The sequence below is a fragment of the Vicia villosa genome, unplaced genomic scaffold, assembly GCF_029867415.1.
Source record: "Vicia villosa cultivar HV-30 ecotype Madison, WI unplaced genomic scaffold, Vvil1.0 ctg.000301F_1_1_1, whole genome shotgun sequence".
NCBI classification, from domain to species: domain Eukaryota; kingdom Viridiplantae; phylum Streptophyta; class Magnoliopsida; order Fabales; family Fabaceae; genus Vicia; species Vicia villosa.
Window position 1 is genome coordinate 384,013 of NW_026705129.1, and position 18,451 is coordinate 402,463.

The 18,451-nt window shown below is 33.6% G+C and overlaps 2 protein-coding genes and 1 non-coding gene across 6 annotated transcripts; 1 reads left to right on the forward strand and 2 right to left on the reverse strand.

Moving 5' to 3' along the window:
* Positions 1-1,013: 1,013 nt before the first annotated feature.
* LOC131626500 (vacuolar fusion protein MON1 homolog) lies at positions 1,014-5,683 on the reverse strand. The gene is made up of 14 exons (XM_058897320.1): positions 5,236-5,683; positions 5,061-5,140; positions 4,866-4,937; positions 4,688-4,727; positions 4,105-4,206; positions 3,800-3,921; positions 3,496-3,628; positions 3,327-3,418; positions 3,025-3,106; positions 2,881-2,945; positions 2,427-2,720; positions 2,226-2,317; positions 1,463-1,527; positions 1,014-1,316 (listed from the first exon to the last, which is right to left on the reverse strand). Exons 1-14 carry the CDS (start codon positions 5,548-5,550, stop codon positions 1,221-1,223), a joined length of 1,650 nt encoding a protein of 549 aa, XP_058753303.1. The 5' UTR covers positions 5,551-5,683; the 3' UTR covers positions 1,014-1,220.
* Positions 5,684-8,013: 2,330 nt separating this feature from the next.
* On the reverse strand, positions 8,014-12,978 carry LOC131626516 (putative pentatricopeptide repeat-containing protein At3g08820). Of its 4 annotated transcripts, none has more exons than XM_058897344.1 (3): positions 12,688-12,978; positions 9,809-12,458; positions 8,014-8,610 (listed from the first exon to the last, which is right to left on the reverse strand). In XM_058897344.1, the coding sequence occupies exon 2, from the start codon at positions 12,420-12,422 to the stop codon at positions 10,389-10,391; it is 2,034 nt and encodes a 677-aa protein (XP_058753327.1). In that variant the 5' UTR covers positions 12,423-12,458; positions 12,688-12,978; the 3' UTR covers positions 8,014-8,610; positions 9,809-10,388. The 4 variants fall into 4 exon arrangements, with proteins under 4 accessions (XP_058753327.1, XP_058753326.1, XP_058753325.1 ...); XM_058897343.1 differs by having other exon boundaries at positions 9,809-9,976; positions 10,087-12,978; XM_058897342.1 differs by having other exon boundaries at positions 9,809-9,976; positions 10,077-12,978.
* On the forward strand, positions 8,862-8,934 carry TRNAA-UGC (transfer RNA alanine (anticodon UGC)). Its single transcript has one exon. It is a non-coding gene; the product is annotated as a tRNA-Ala (tRNA).
* Positions 12,979-18,451: the final 5,473 nt, after the last annotated feature.

An 18,451-nucleotide genomic window follows, 5' to 3' on the forward strand; every position in this document is an offset into this window, starting at 1 on the left:
GGTTATTAAATATCAAAAAATATTCTTAATTATTAATAAATCAATTCAAGAATAACTTTTACTATTTTTGAATAAGTTTTAATAAAACTCATTTTTAAAAAAGTAAAATCACTTTTCTTTTTTTTTTCAAAAGTTGAATGAAGCTATTTGTTGTCTTTCATTTGTCATTTACTCTATGAATACAAAAATAACAAGCTCCATGTCATGCCAAATGTAAAAGGACATACCAAAAGATAGAAAGAAAATACACAAACAATGACAACATAATTTAAAAAGAAAAGCATATAAAAATAGTTTATTCTAAAGTGCATTTCGTTTTAGTGGAGCAAAAAAGGTGTAAGTGTAGCTTTTTGGTAATGGAATGGATTATGAAAGTATGAAACGAGGTAATGGAAGGCTATTATGGTCATTCTCATTCTCAAATTGAAAGCACATTATGTGATTTATTTATGGAGGATTTGAGTTGGTGAGCATAATCTTTTTTAATTACCGGAATTGGTGACACCAAAATATAGCTAGATTGCCATAAAGAAGTTTAATTGCATCTTTGACAAATTGGAACCACCGAATCCATTAAATGTGTACATCAATGAATGAAGAAAATAAAAGTTGAACGCACCTTATCCCTATGAACATTAAATAGATTGGAGCATCATATGCCATTACAAGTTCATTAATATGGGTTTAGGGTCATAAATCTACCTAGTTATTCATATTAACTATAAATATATTTTATTGTCAAAAATACAAAGTGAAGAATAACAATGTTTATAGTTTTAATTAGAATATACAATTAAAAAAAATTAAATTAAAGATGTATTGGAAATTAAAAGTGTATTTTTTTGACATTTTTTTTTGTTGGTATACGACAATTATTAAGTGAGAGAAGTACTATAAGAAGATTTGTCCAAAACAACTACTTTTTCAAACATGTTATAAATAACCATCTATTCCATTTCCAATGGGCTCCTTCAAATAAAAGTCATCATATTAATGTAGCTGCAGAAATCATGTTATCATCTTTAATTCCTCTATTCTCACACCTGATTATGCCATTATAACATTGACACTTAACAAATTCATAAATACACTAATTTAATTTTACATCCAAACTATTTTCATAGAAAATTCATGAAAATGATAAAGAAAGAGTAAACTCTAAAAAAATCATTAAATAAACTTTCTCTTACATGTTTTACAGTATGTGATAGGAAATCAAATCACCATGAAAAGGGGTTACCTCCTAGCAAAAATATTTCATTTTCAACATCTTTTACCCATTGACATACCCTGTTGCATGTCTTTATTGCCATGGCCTGCATAAGATCATTGTGCAGAAAAAGTAAAAACAAATCCAAGCAGTAAATGTGCTACTTATTGGATATTAACTGATAGTATAAAATTTACAATTTAGTACAGAAATATAATTACTGAGAAATCTTGTAGGCAATTAAAAAGATACCTTGTCTGCAAGGGGATCAAATGCAGCATAAAGTTCAAAGTCCTGTGTTACCCAACAGAGCAGAACTGCAATTGAAAATGATATTACTAGTCTGATCACTGTTCAATGAAGCATGCAAATGCAATGACACTTTATATCTCAAAGAAACTAAGAGCAACTTTAGCACAAGTGATCTAAGAAAGAGATTCTTTATATAGTTCACCAGCTTTGTACAAAGCTTACATGGCTGTAACTATAGTTCACTGTTCACTATATAAACAAAGGCAACTAATTATTTCACAGCATTAAAAGTTATATTTTAATCAATGAAATGTAATGACAGAATAATTAATATATGAAAGAATTCAACAGTAATATTAAGAATGGCTATTTTTTGTTTGTATAAATTTTTACAATCTTACAATAAAGATGCTCTAAGTCAAAAGAAGGTAAATTATGTTGAGGGGTAAGATGTAGATCATCCAAGAGTTTAGTTTTCAGGATCTGAGTTGATTTTTTACATCACAAAAAAATACACATTTCCCTGTCTTTTATTGCATGCACCTTGTGAAAAACAAGGGGCCAACTTTTCAAAGGAATCACTCATTATGAAACATCAAGAATTAAAGTAGAGAACAAATACCAAGAGAAACATTTGATCCACACTCATTCCTCATAAGAACAAAAAGAACAGAAAGAATTGCGTCAACTCGTAAAAATACACTCCTAATATCATACATCCATTTATATAATACTGCAAACTATGAATTAAAATAAGAATTACCATAGTTTTCATCCCTTCTGAACTGAGTTCTGTGTGGCCCAATTCCTTTATCATGCATGGATGCAAAAAGTTTCTGGTAAGCTCTAAGCAATCTGAAAAAATTAAAGCAAGTTATATACTTAGACAAAGAACAAAAATGCACGAAAAAGAAAAGAAAAGTACCATACCAGCATAAAAAACAAGTTTCTATAAAATTACTACCTTTTCTGCTGCCGAGGAGTGTTAATAGGTGCTGAGAACTCGGAAGATACATATTGATCCAGATATATACTGCGATATATGAAATGCCACAAACCAGCAGCACCACCAACACCAGAATTCGATTCTCTCAATCTTTCAGGAGAATCTGGTTGAGGCTTATGCTGACCCAAATGAGGAGATGATCCAGAATGGAATAAGGGTGGCAGATCATCAACATGCATTCCACCATCAAGCAAGGATCTCTGAACTTCACCAAGGACATTTGACTTCAAAAGGACCGATTCAATACGAATCCTATGAATTGCCGGGCAAATTTTTGAACCATGCATGAAAAATATGGTACATAAGAGACCCAAATCTTAGCGAACCATTATGCTTTTCCTCTTCTATTTTTTTTAATGAGAAATAATGAACAGAACAACAGCAGTGGTCATACTATCAAACTATCCTTTACCTGCAGTCCTTAAGATGGTAAAATGCATCAGAATTATTTGTCAGCAACATCAAGTATGTGTCATCCTGCCAGTTATACAAAAGACTGTCATTTAGGAACTTAATGTTATAGCATATACAAATTGTTTATGCACTTGTCACTCACATCGAAATAATGGATATAAGCATACAAAAATGCCAAAGGATTGTATCTTGGCAAGCAAACAGGGGAAAATGCCTCCGAGGTCCTGCATGATTATAGTTCAAGAAGAGAATGAGAAAGTGTAAAATGGTATGAGAAAGCCAGTAAGTCTACTTGCAACGGAGCAAAAAAAAAGTAGTTTTGCTGCTCATAGGATCAACAAAACAAGTCATAGAGTCTTATAGATTGTACTAACAGAAAACTATGCCATCAAACCATCTCTGAGATGCTAATCAGAAAGATAAAATAATGCCAGTCCTACTTGCCTAAAGGACTCTGTTGACATAACAAAGTTGGTCAGTAGCAGCATATCATCTGGATGGAGAGAGGCTTTCTGAGCACCAAATAGACTGATCACCTGCCTTCAACCTTTAACGAGTTATTTTATCATTTTATGTCTGCATATGATTTAACAAATTAAGTATAGTGTTAAACCTTGTGTCTGCACATCAGTATTGCAAACAAAACACTGTAATCAGCGACATCTTGCAAAATGGCACCAGCAGCTTGTCTTGTTGCATATGCAAGAGGTAGACATGTATAGGCATGAAGAAATGTAGCTGGATTCCTGATATGATCAAACAAATAACAATGTTAACTCCTGAGGTATAGCATAGGGTTATAGGAAACCAGAAACATTAAACAAATGAACAACCTCTGCAACTCACATGACCAAGGAAAAACATACAAACAACCAAAAAAGCATCTAATACACACTTCCCAGATTAAAGAAACAAACCAATTAAAAGAGTGGATTAGTGAAGAGAAGACAGTGTCTGTTCCACCAAGCAAGGGCGTCATATCAAACTTTGGATTCTTCTCAAAATATCTGTTTACTGACTTTGTCAATATAACAATCATCTGCATATGTATAAAAACTATGGATGTATCATAAAACTGTCACACCATTACTAGTCTATTTGAATGATTAACAAAGAGATATAATAGTTAATCGAGAAACACAGAAGATGAAGATGAAGGAATCATGAGAAAGTAAATGAACCCATAATTTTTTGTGTACTCAACCATCCAGCTTAATTATACCTGGCCGTAAATGAGATCCAATTGCGCTCTTAAGGACTCATAAGGCTCTTCTGTGCAGCTGATACATACTAAGTAGATTGGTCCTTTCACGAGAAAAACCACCTGTGCCATAACTTAAACTAATTAAGATTTCACAATACCAAATCATTCTATTGTTGCTCAGAAGTGCCTAATAAATAAAATCCTCTTTCTGTAAAATCACTAATGAACATAGTATGAGAAATTCAGCGACCAAAAGCAAAATATACATCCAGTATTTCTACTTTATACTTAAAAGTAGAGCAAGGATCAGAATATCTTTGTGCAATATAAAGCACGGACACCCCGAATTTGACCCCGACACTGACACGGCGAAACCAGTAATAATTTGAAAAAACTAATAAATTAAATATTATCACAAGTGCCGGTGCAACTGTCTGATACTGACAAGTACACAGACACTTTTTTTCATAGGTGTCGGTGCTACATATAACACGATACTAGTTTTGTGGGCTTGAAGTGCTGCTTATTAGGAATTAATACGCAAATAAAACTATATATCTATGAGCAAAAACTTTTACAAGAGAAAAATGTGTGATCAGACCTGATGTTTTCCAGCCCTCACCAATTTGACACGGTCATCCCTGAAAACATAGAAATAAATATTTGAACAATCCTTCTCAAATTACATTCAAATATGTAATAAAGTTTATTGAAGAATATTTTTGTGATTAAAATCTATCAGGCTATAATTATAACCAGAACAAAGCAAGCTACAATACCCATTCTCAACGAAGGAAATGATTGCTTGCAAAGTTGCTGAGAAACCAGCAAGCCTGTGCTCATCTCCATACCTGGTACAAACAAAAGTGTGAAACAAGAAATAGAGAAACCATACACAAGTTTAAGGCAGAAATCATAGATATACAAGAACAGAAACTGAGGGGAGCTCACATGAGGAGTTGGTACACACTAACCTAGAGTATATTGGTTTGCCAGAATGACTCAGAACAAAAAAATGCTTCTTCCTTTTCCTCCATGAAGTAGAACCATCATCCTGCACTTTATTACAGGTAAATTCAGCGCAATGCATCATAGTCCTAGGGCACAATTTTCAAAAGCGATTTTACGAATAATTAACACATATAGTACCTCATCAAGATGTCGTTTACCAGGAAACGAAGCAGCATTGGAATTGTTAGGAGCGGGTGGAGGATCGTGAATATTCAATTCCTCAATTTCATGAGAGACGCTTGTGGCGGTGCTGCTGCTGCTACCTCTTTCGGCAGCGAAATGGCTGCTGGTAGGAGTTGAGGGTTCGGAGTGGCGTGGAGGAGCGGATCCATGAACGACGCCGTTTGGTTGTTGGAGTGTGGATGGTTCGGCGTCGAAGAGGCTTAGAGAGAGCGGTGGTAAGTTGAATTGAATGGGAGGAGGATCGGAGGGGGGAGAGATAGAGCGGTTCATTGGTGGTGCAATTCAACTATGAGGGATAGAGAGAGTTGGGTCGTTGTGTGTGTTGTTGAGATGCTTTGCTTCCACGATGTTTTCTAAGAAAATTCATCTTCGTGCCTAGAGTAAATTATATGGCCATTACTTGAAACTTATTTTTTTCCTACTAACCAAACAATGAATAAAATAGAATTATATATTTATCTAATTATTTATATTAGCTATTAATATATCTTATCGTCAAAAATACATAGTGGAGAATAAGAATGTTCGTAGTTTTAATTAAAAAATACAATTAAAAATTAAATTAGTGATGTATTGGAAATTATAATTGATATTCTTTTAGACAATTTTTTTTTGTTTGTTTGTATACGACAATTATTAAGTGAGAGAAGTACTGTAAGAAGATTTGTCCGAAACAACTAATTTTTTTTTTAAGTTGGAAATTTTTCTTTTTTAATAAAAAACTCAAGACATATTTTGAGTTGAATCAATTCTTATTGATTCGCGTTGTATCAAGTTCAACTTAGCTCGAGTTATTTTCATTCTTAAGTAATATATGCATTTGCCCCGATGTTTTATTGTGAGATACAAATACAATGACCCTTCTCAAAAAAACTCTTTAAGTGTCGAATTTGTTGACCATCCGTAAAGGTCACTTTAAAATGTTCAAAATGCATGTTTGGTTAGGCTTTTTTTAAAGGCCAAAAGCAATTTTAAAGGTGTATAATTGATTCTGGATAATTTTAAGATGTTTGGTTAGGCAAAAGTAGAATTGATTTTCTTTCCAAAATTTATTTTATTTGAATCTAGAATTTGTAGCTTATGCATCCAGAATAGATTATGGATGATTTTTATAGTGTAATTTATTGTTCAACTCATCTTTACATAAATGTATCAAAACATAAATCAATTCTACCAAACTCGATTATGTTAGAATCAATTCTTTCCACCACAATTCAAACACACTTAAAGACTATTTTGCCTGCTTCAACAAAGTCACTATACGAGTAGTTAACGACTAGAACAAAGAGATGTTCGTAGGATTATTCTAAAATGGGTTTAAGACCGTATACTTCAACACATCTATAGCATAAAAACAATTATCACATTGCAATAATTCATAAAGCGTGTCAAGTGGGAACTTAGAAAAAGTAAAATTATTCATTAAGGTGTCGGTCGAGATAATGAGCAATAAAATATAGTGCACTTCTTTGATAAAGTTTTTTTCGTTAATAAACCCCTCAAATGCCACATGTTTTCAAAGATTCTCTCATTTTTTAGACGTGACAGTCCACGTAATATTTATTTTATTTTAAAAATCTTTTTAATCTATATGAATTTGTTAAATTTTATTTGTTTATTTTTATTTAATAATTTGTTTAAATTTTTTTAATAAATAAATGTTTTTAATAATTATATTTAATCTATTATGTAAATTTATTTATAAATTAATCAAGAGCAGTCCAATACTTGATGCTTTACAAACAGTTGTGTAAAGAAATGGTTATAAACCCTTTAATTTGTTTATGCAATTTTAATGTGGAACTTTATAAGCCACAATGCATGGTATTTGAATGTGAAAAAGGAAGCAGATGGAAGACCCACTGCTACCAAAATGGTCGGATATTAACATGCATGTATCCCTTCTAGAAAAATAGTTATATTAACATGCATACATCACAAATCCATGCAGTAGTGATTTAGAAAACAACAATGATAAAATACCTTCTAAGTACCTAAACAACAATGATAAAATCCAAATCGATAAAGCGAAGTGACTACATAGTAATATCTTTGTTTTCCTCAGTGCTGCACCACAACAACCAAAATAGTAATATCTTTGTTTTCCTCAGTGCTGCACCACAACAACCAAAATAGTAATATCTTTGTTTTCCTCAGTGCTGCACCACAACAACCAAAAGCTTTGCGGAGTTGACATTTCGCTTTACTTCATTTTTCAATTTTGTTTAAATCAGTACAGATCTTATACTTTTCAGAAATGGAAGAAACAGAGATAATGGTGAGACTCCTCAAGAGCGAAAAGCTGGAATGTATGACGGTTTTAGTGAAACACAATTTTCGAGAGAGTTTTTCATGGTTTCAATGGCATTTTCAGGATTCTGTTTTGGTTTGTAAATGTAAATAGTTTGGTATCATAGTGTAAGAAAGCAGTTGCAATGTTGTATGATGATATATGGCAATGGCATCACATATATTTATATATTATAAGGGTATGATGTCGCATTTCACGTCCTGCTGTAGCATGCAGTGAATAAACTCAACCTTTGCCAGCATATGTTAAAGATAAACTCAACCTTTCCAAATAAATCCAGTGAGTGGTGGCTTTACATGGAGAAATACAAAAAATATAAACACAAAGAGCCATGATTTTAACATTTTTTTATCTAAGTAAAAAAAAACAATTTTGATCCTATGTCAATAATGCATGACATGAAATTTATAAATGGCTCTAAATTGCAGAACAACCCAGACAAGCTGTGACTTTTTTAATTTAATAAATCTAAACATAACAGGAACAAAAAAGCAATCAAAGATGATCAAGAAATACAGTCTGTCTAGTAGTTTAATGCAACTATAGTATTAAAAAAGCTATACAAAAAACTTGGGAAATGATTTATTCAAAAATATACCCAGCTCAGGAATTATCCATTAAGAACTTCTGAGCAGCTTACTGCTAGAAGTACTGGCTGTGCATCAGAGACAATACAAGAGGTGAACGGAAACTCCTGTATTAGGTAATGTTCGACTATCCAAGATCCGTTCCAACACAGTTCCATCAATCGCCTAGAATAGGCAATGTTTCACCCGATGATGCTTCATCTTGAGATTCTCAAGGATTTTGCGTTGGGCGTCAGATGCAACAGCTCCTTCTGCTTTCTCTGTATAGCCATCAGCCACCAAATTCCATATACCTTTTGCTCGCAAAAGATTCTCCAAATTCCATATACCTCTTTGTGCACACCGTGAACAACCACTTTATTGATTCTTCGATCCTTGTTCGATCTGTCTTTGCCATTCTTATAGTTGTTTCTTCTTTCAATTCTAACTTCCCTAAATTTCACACAATAAAGTAAATAATGATATGATATTGTTCCTTATGGTTACTATTAATCAGTAAAGACGAGGAGCTGTAAATTATGCAAGGAAAAAATCAATCAAATTGCTGGCTACAAAATTGTGCAGCTTAATACAATTTTATAACCAACATCAGCATCCTAATTCAAATATAGTATTACCATAAGCACATGCACCATGCTCCAACTAATCGATTAATGTACCATTTTTATTCAAAAAATCAAAATGGGGATGTAGCTCAAATGGTAGAGCGCCCGCTTTGCATGCGGGAGGTACAGGGTTCGATCCCCTGCATCTCCATTTTTGGTCTTTTTTTTTTTTACTTCTAAAGTGAAGTTTTAGAGATGATAACATCCTCCTACAAGAAGTTTTAGCCATAGAATACAAGGGTGTGAAGATAGCATAAGAACAAATTTAACCAAAAAATTAGAGGGTGCACCTTGGAAAAAATTTAGTCATGGTAATGTTCTCTGGAGAACTGAAAGATGGAAAAATTGTATCTTTTTCATCTCTTGCAACATCAAGACAAATAAGATACAATGTTGGTAAATAAACATTCTGGGAAAAATAACCAAGACTAAGTGCATCTCAGTTGGTAAAATGACCACTATTTAGCCTTGAGAGTGTGGTTTTAAACCCCACTAGACACAAAGTTATGTTTTGTACATTAAAATCCTGAAAAAAAGAGAGTAAACTTTTAAAGAATGAGAGACATCCTAAAACTTTTAAAGAATCGGTCACTAAAAATATTTTATGATTTTAATTGCTATCTTCATCTTCTTCGTCAAATCTGACTTATCTTGCTCAGAAACAACATAACCACAACCGTTGCACTCGTCTGAGGCGCCAAATCCTATCCTTTGATTAGGAGATACTTGGCAGAATGTATAAATAGAATGTCAACCGTTTCTATTAATCAAAATGTTTAAAACAGCGTAGAATGTATAAGATGGAAAATTACATATAATACTCCACTTTCTTTTCCCAGCCAATTCAGTAATAGGTTTTATTCAACTATTTCCTTTATTCAATTTTATTTCATTCTCCATTGTATATCTAAATATACAATGAGAAGAGTAATTACTACTAACGAATACTCCTCCGTTACTTATCTGCTGTCCATGTCGGTTTTCAAAGTTGAATGTAAAGGTGTTTGTTGTAGAAAGAAAGATACCTGGTTATACTACTTGTCGCCGATGATAACATTGTTGTTTTGATAACAAACACACCTTGCTACAAAATGTGTGCCGTTCTTGCTAGAACTCCAATAGCTGACTGATCTAAGTTGCATATACAGTGGATCTCAAAAACTATGCTTATATTCTCCACCCGATTAATATGTCTGTCATGCAATTGCAAAGTTTTTCCACATCATCAAACTAATTAGGTTCATACTGAATGAAAAAATAGTGAGCAAATATGTAATTCACGTGCTCACTTACAATTACAGACCTGGAGAAAATTTGCATTCTGAAAGACAACAAAACCTCTCCCAGTTCAATTTTAGGCACATTCTGATGCTTCAAATTGAGGGATGGGATGAATTATGAAGTTAGGTATGCAGATGCATTAAATAAGTGGCCATTTCTCCATCCAAATGCAGCAAAACTATTTTCAATCTCCACTATATTCAAGGCAGGTGCAAGATGTCACAGATTTAATTCATCCCCTCCCGATTATACATAAAGGTTGACAACTTTTGAAGTGAAGCGAACTATGAATTTTAACTTTAGAATACAAAATACACCAAAGTTTTACCAATAATCCCGACAAGAACATGCACCGTTACTGAAACAATGGAATCTATTATTATCCCTAATGACTATCTCTCTCCCTGTAACCTTTGAAATGAGTTTTATTGCCTCGTGACAATCGCCACAAACACGAAGATTTTTAACAACACGAATCACATCTTTGGCACCGGTACTGATCAGTGCAAATGCAACAGCTAATTTTTCACTATGACAGCCAAGGAAGTACTCTTTCTCCTCTTCCTCTACATCGAAGAGTACAAACTCGGTGGTTGGATTATAACCAGCTTCTTTTAAGTCCTTCAATAAGCTTTCAAGCTTTTCATATATCTTTTGTGATAATGGATGGGAAGTGTCTCCAACAAGGAATTCATGAACAGCCCCGTCAACTTCAACCCAACTATACCCTGGTAACTTTTGCATCCCTTTATCATTCAATGTTGACCTAATTTTTTCTGCCTCGTCCCATCTATGACTTGCTGAATATATATTTGACAACAGAACATAATGTCCTGAATTCCATGGTTCTAACTCAATGAGCTGTTTCAGCACATGTTCAGCCAATTCGGTTTCCCGATGTAACCTACATCCACCCAACAATGCCCCCCAAACAATAGCATTAGGCTTCATTGGCATACCCTTGATCAAATTATGTGCTTCAACCATCAAACCAGCACGGGCTAGGAGATCCACCATGCATCCATAGTGCTCAATGGTAGAAGTCACATTAAATACACGACTCATGCTGTTAAAATAACGACGACCATCATCAACCAGACCAGCATGGGTACACGCACAGAGCAAACCAACAAAAGTATTCTCGTCCGGTCGAATTCCATACTTTCCCATTTGCCCAAAAACTCCAAATGCAGCCCCAAAATGTCCATACATAGACAGTCCAGAAATAACAGCATTGAAGACAACACGGTCTTTCTCTTTCATCATTTTGTAAACCCTCAATGCCTCCTCCACACTTCCACATTTTGCATACAAGTCAATCAAGGAAGTACCTAACACAGGGTTAGACAAAAACTCCTCCTCATCCATCAAACACTTAGCCCAATTTCCTAACTCCAACGCTCCCAACCTCGCACATGCAGAGAGAACTCCCACCATGGCATAACAATCAGGTCTCACATTAACCTTCCTCATTTCAAAGAACAACTCAAGTGCCTCTCTTGGCATCCCATTGTATGCATAACCCTGAATCATAGCACTCCAACAAACAACATCCTTCTCAACCATTCCATCAAACACAAAACGCGCTTCCTCCATACTCCCACACTTAGCATACATATCCACCAAAGAGGTAGCCACAAAAACATTCTTACACAAACCACACTCACTCATACACCTATCTATCCACCTCCCACTCTCCAAATCCCCTAACCGCGCACAAGCCCGCAAAACCCGAACAATAACAAAACCATCCGGTCTCAACCCCGTCTCCAACAACCCTCTAAACAAATCAACAGCCTCCCTAAACTGACCAAACTCAATACACCCACAAATAATAGCAGTCCAAGACACAACATTTTTATCAGCAATATCATCAAACACCTTCCGTGCATCACTTAAAAATCCACATTTAGAGTAAAAACAAACAACATTTGTTTTCACAAAAACATCATAATCAAAACCAGTTTTAATCACAAGAGAATGAACACTCAGACCCAATTGAAAAAGGTTGAGTCTTGCACAAGCTTTGAGGACAAAAGGGAAAGTAAAGTTATCAGGGACGAGGGAAGCTTTATGCATTGAGGAATACAACTGAACAGCATCAAGGAAACGGTCGTTTGAAACCATGCCGCGAATCATGGTGTTGTAAAGGAAGGTGTTTGGGTTTAAGGTTGTTTTATGGAAAACTAAGATTGGGTAGTGGGTGTTGGAGAAGTTTAAGGAAGAGCGGAGGATGGTGTTGAGGAGGTAGTTGTCGTGGTGGAGGTTGAGGCGGAGGAGGCGGCAGTGAGCGAGTTTTACATGCTTTAAGGACTTCAATCCTTCTGATAAGCACCATTTCTTTAGCTCTAAGGCCATTTTCGCCTATCAGTTGTATAACACAGTTTAAAAAACCTAAAACACGTAAAATCGATCCAAACAACAGAAATTGCGATAATCAGATAATCACATAACGCAATAAGCAAAATTAGCATAATTATCCAAAAACACAACGCATAAATTGGTAATTAGGAACAAAACATAGAAAGCAATGGAAAAATAAATGAGATAGATTCAAAACGGGAAAGTAACTGAAGTAGCGGAATTAAAGTGAAAAAAGCGCAAAGAGGAAGGAAAAACCCACGGGAGAGGAAGCAGAAAGAGATGCGAGTTTCCAAAACATGTGGGAGGTAGAAGAAGACGAAGGTTGGTGGATCTGGGAAATCTAGGTCAAGCTGAAGGAGGTGCTGCTGTAAACCCTAATTTCGTGGAGGGAGAGATCGAAAAGAAGCGAGGCCGTGAAGATCGATTCAGAGAGAGAAATTGAAAACGAAAATGAAAAAGCAAGTAAATTATTAAATTAAGTTGTTAAATCGGAATAACGCTAAAGTACAAACGATATACTCCGGTATTGCCACACAAACACTGCCTATCCCACGTTTCGTAATAATGCTATTATATTGCTCTTTCCATCTCATAATTTTAGATTTTTTTTATCATATGAATTGGAAATTGAAAAATTATATATAGATTTATTTATTAAATGTTTTTATTAGTTTTTTTATAGATTTTTTTTAGTTATTGAATGTTAATCATTGTGATGAAAGTATAATTAATAATTAGTTTGATTGTGATGCATATGCTATATTATTGATATGATAATAAAATTAGAATTAATTAAAACTACATTAAAATAAATGGTGGAGATTATGTGTGAATCTTTATTTCTCTCTCCTCCATTATTAAAATAAATGATGTAGGAGAGAGAAAAAAGAGATTCACACCTGATCTCCATCATTTATTTTAAAATCAAATGGTTCAGATTCATTCTCACATTCTCATATAAATATGACATTCTCATATAATAAAAAATAGAATAAAAATAGTATGACATCTCAATGAGTTAGGTTTGCAAATTTGTGGATTTAAAATATTAAACCTGCTACCTGGACCAAATAGCAATAGATTTATATGGATTGGTTTGGGTTTGACCCGTACATGATTAGGTTGGACTCGTACATGATTAGGTTGGATAAAAATGAAGGTTGGGTTAGTAGGTTTGTGGGTTGGCCTGTACCTAGGGATGACAAAACGGGCCGCCCGCCCCGCCCGCCGTCCGCCCCGCCTTATGTCCGTAAAAAAACGAGCGTGGCGGGCATGCCTGTCAAGTAAAATGGGCATAAAAGTCATGTCCGCCCCGCCAAGATGGCGGGTTGGCGGGCGGCGGGCTTACCCGCCTATTTTTATTTATATTTTTTTAATAGATTAATAGGCTTTTTTTACTTTTTAATTAAACTTTTCACTTATTTTTTAAAACAATTTTTTATAAAAGCAACATTTTAACAAATTTACTTAAAAAAATATTACATATATTTATAGATAAATGTATAAAATAAACCATCAAGAATTGGAATTACTAGAATTAACTAAAAAAAAGTGAATTTTGAAGGAGGGGCGGGCTATGGCGGGCGGCGGATTTTGGCAGGGCGGGCTTTGGCGAGCGGCGGGCGTAAAATTCCAACCCAACCAGCCATTTTTTGGCGGGTGCGCGGGCCGGCCCGGTGGACCACGACCCGTTTTTCCACCCCTACCTGTACCCATGAACACTCCTAATTTTATCTACAAATATCAATTATCCATGTTTAAAAAATTATAAGGGGATGGTGTTGTTACCCTCAACAAAAATATAATTCCTCTTCAAACTACTGGTCGTGATCGCGATAGGGCGGGTATCAGTGAACCATTTCCTCTACAGAGAAGACTTCACCTTCGTATGGCCACGCCCCTCCTCATTGCCAAGACTCTAGTAAAAAGTCTTCAAATCTTTCTTCAACACAACCTCGTTAGGAGTGAGAGAGTCCAGATGAACAACATATGAATGAGGTTCACGGTGGAAATGGTCTCAAGCTCAAAGTATTTGAAACTCGTCTGAGCAAGAACGAGAAGACTCAGCAGAAACACGACAGAATGTGGAATGGGCTTCTAGAGTATAGGGCTTCGCCATCATGAAGCTCCCCTCAAAAATTGCTCCAACTTTAAAAAAAAAAGGACAAAATATGGGGAACTTTTGGCATAACACGATAACCCATTGATCTTAGATATTATACCTAGAGGTGTGTATTACAGCGAAAATATGGAAGAACAGCCGAGAGTAGGATTTTCAAGATTGATACTCGACTTATAATTAGAATGCCTTTATAAAAGTCTGAGCACTATGATAAAGCTGCAAGGGAACATCCTTCAAATACTTTAACAATTGCAATTCAAACTTGGATAAAGGCAACCACAGATTTACACGGGTGAACAAACATTCAAGAAAAGAAATATAGCACTCTTCGAAGCTGCTACATATCCTTTTGTGTGATTCTATAGGGAGAACTGACTAGTTAGAGGGGTGGTCAGCTACTATATAGTCGCATTCAGAGCCACTGGATCATTTAAAAATGAAGGAGTTCCCAATATCTTGGAATCCTCCCAACTATATTTGCTCGCATCGTCCGACTCCACTAATGTAACTCCTATTAAATGTATCTCATCAGCCAGAAAGATCTTGAAGGGTTTGAGTTAGCTGACACCCTCCGAATGGACTCCACACGACAGATGATCCTTAACCTCGGCATAACTCGTATCCCAGGCGTAAGTAGCACGATAAGTCTTGATGAAATTTCAGGCTTCTTTTCTATTTAAATTAGCGACCTCCATCTCTAGAGTATTCAAAGTAGGAGAAGTTAAAGCTCTTATCACTTCGAATGATGTAAGTGTAGATTACTTTAATTATGTTAAATAGACTCTTATCATTTACATGAGATACAAAACATACATGCACACAATTGAAATTTATTATACAATTATCAATCATTATACTTTAAATAAATTTGCATTTTAAGTCATAACACTTAAATGGATTTATTAAAGAAGAAAACATGTTTTGTTTTAAAGATAAATCAAATGATATTAGTCCCAAACATAATTAACTCATTATAACTATATTTATTTATGTCACAACTTTTATCAAAGGCAAATTCAATATTTTATGATAAATATTTATAAAAATATTAACAACCAAATTTCATATTCAATTTTTTATAAATAAATACAAAACTCATTCTTACATAAATATACCACACAATAGATTATACAAACCAAATAAATTCACACTTTATTACAGACAACACAAACTTAATTATAACATTTTCTGACATCGAATACACATTCTTAAAAGTGAGTAATTTCTAGAAGTTACTTCTATGCAACAAGATAATTCTTTTGTGCACTCGAGTCCTTCTCTTTGTTCATATTTTTTAAGAACCTAAATTCACTTTTAAAATGTTCCACTTTGCCATAGAGGAAGCAACTTCCTCTTTTTCTTTGTACATTTTCATTGTTGTCATAAACTTTCTCATCATCTATGTCCATATTATCGGTGGACTTGTTAGATTTTCCAACTTCCACGACATGTATTATCTCATGAGTAAATTGATCTTTAGTATCTTATCTTTTTCTAATCGAAGATAATTACCCAATTGCTCAATAGACATATCATCCTTTTTATCTTTCAGGGTCCTTTTTATATCCTTCCATGAAGGTGGGAGTTTGTCTATTTTCAAAAACACAATGATGGTTTTGTCCATGTGCATATTATGTTGTTTGTAATTATTAATAATATGTTCAATTTCATTTAATTGTTCCATAATATGTCTATTATCTACCATTTTATAATTATTGAAATGGAAAACAACAAATTTCTTACTTATAGCATCTTCTTGCATGTTCCTTGACTCTAGTTTATTCTATAGATCTTTTACATATTGATTGCTTTGATAGATATCGAACAAGGAGTCTGACATACCGTTGAGAATATGGCTCATGAAAACGTAATCATTTTTGTCCCATTTTTTACTCTCCCTTGTTTCACCGGTTGTTTCTCCTTCTCTTTCTATTGGTCTTGTTGTATTCAGAAGATATACCACTTTCAAAGTTGTAAGCAAGAATTTCATCTTTTTTTGCCAACGGATAAAGTTGTCTCCATCAAATTTATCCAATATCACAAAATTAAATGTTATTTATTTGAGTGACGCAACCATATATTAAGTAATACTTGAACCTAAAGATTGTTGGATATTGTGGTTGTTGGGAATATGTAGCAGCACTAAAATAAAAAAGGTGTTGATGAAGATCGCACTTCAAAATTTAAAGTGTGTGAATGCACACTAACTTATAGGTTCAATTTTACCTACTTATTATTATATATCATATGCAATTCGCCCTACTTTGAATATCTTAATATGAATTGCACAAACACGCTAAGCTTATCTTTTGATAATAGGTTAAAAAAATGTTTCCTACACTTCACTCATCTATTAATAAAATGAAGGATGATTTAGAACAATTGCAATGTAAGAAAAATGGATTAGAACAAGTTGTATTTCGTGTATGTTTTCTGATTTCCAAGTGTCTCTATTTATAGAGAAGTTTGCACACTTGATGAAGAGAAACAACTTTTGAATTAAATTTTGCATTTGCAAAGCGAATGATTATAATGTTTTAACACTCAAATCTAAACACAAGGGATGCATTTTTTCGGTTGGTGAAGGAGTTGATCCATGATTGAAAGGTTCTGTGTTTAAACCTTAGTGTTGTATCATTTTGAATTTAAGTTTTATTCCCTGATAGTAAAACAAACATTTATTCAAAAGTTACAACAACATGATCCTGATCCCAATTTAATGACATCGTTTGGAAGGATAACATATGTTCATCAAAGGCAAAATCATCGCATCGTTTGGAAGGATAACATATGTTCATCAAACAGACTTGGTCGAGCATATTTGGGAGATATTTGACATGAGAAGAATGAAAGTTAGTTTTTCTCTTATTTTGTATTTCGATTAAAATGTAATTTCTTGCTCACTGTTATGTATTATTTTATATTCCTATAAAAATGTAAGACTAAATTACAATTTTGGTCTCCCTACTTTGATGCTTTCACGATTTTAGTCCCCCTATTATATTTTTAAACATTTTTGGTCTCTCCTCTTCATTTTGGCTACAAAAAATATTTATGTATCACTTTTTAAAATACATAACTCATCCTCAAGTGGGGATGAGGACCAAAAGTGAGGATGGAGAACCAAAAAACCTATTTTAAAAGTGACACATAAGCGAAAGCGTTTTTTGTAGCGAAAGTGGAGATGGGGGACCAAAAGTATTTAAAAACAAAATAGGGGGACTAAAATCGTGAAAACACGAAAATAGGGGAACCAAAATTGTAATTTAACCAAAATGTAATTATTTTTATGTATTATTGTTGTGCATTTTGTATCATTTTTAATTTTAAAATAATATATATTTACTATTATTTACAACTTGTTTAGGTAAAATTTATTAAAATACTTTTTTTCAGTTTTAAATATTAATATATTTTTTGTCAAAAAATAATTAATATTTTTATGCTTTTTAATTAAAATAATTTAATTACTATTAACTTGAATAAAAGCTAATTAAAAATTAAAAATATAAAATGTGAGATCAAGTTCTAATTCTTTATAAACAATCATCATTAAAGTAAGAACTACTCATATCAACTATAAGTTTTTTAAATCCTAGAAATCACTTTGAACCCACAAAAAATATCTTAAATTACCCACTTAATTTATTTTCACTAAAGATGCTCTTATATGCAACAAGATAATTCTTTTGTGCACTTGAGTTCTTTTCTTTATTCATCCTTCTCAAGAACTTATATTCACTTTTAAAATGTCTTAGTTTGTCACAATGGAAGCAACTTTCTCTTTTTCTTTTTCTTTATCCATTTCCATTGTTTTCATGAACCTTTTCATTATCTATGTCTATATAATTGGATTTGTTAAATTTTTCATCTTCCACGACATGTACTTTCTCATGAATAA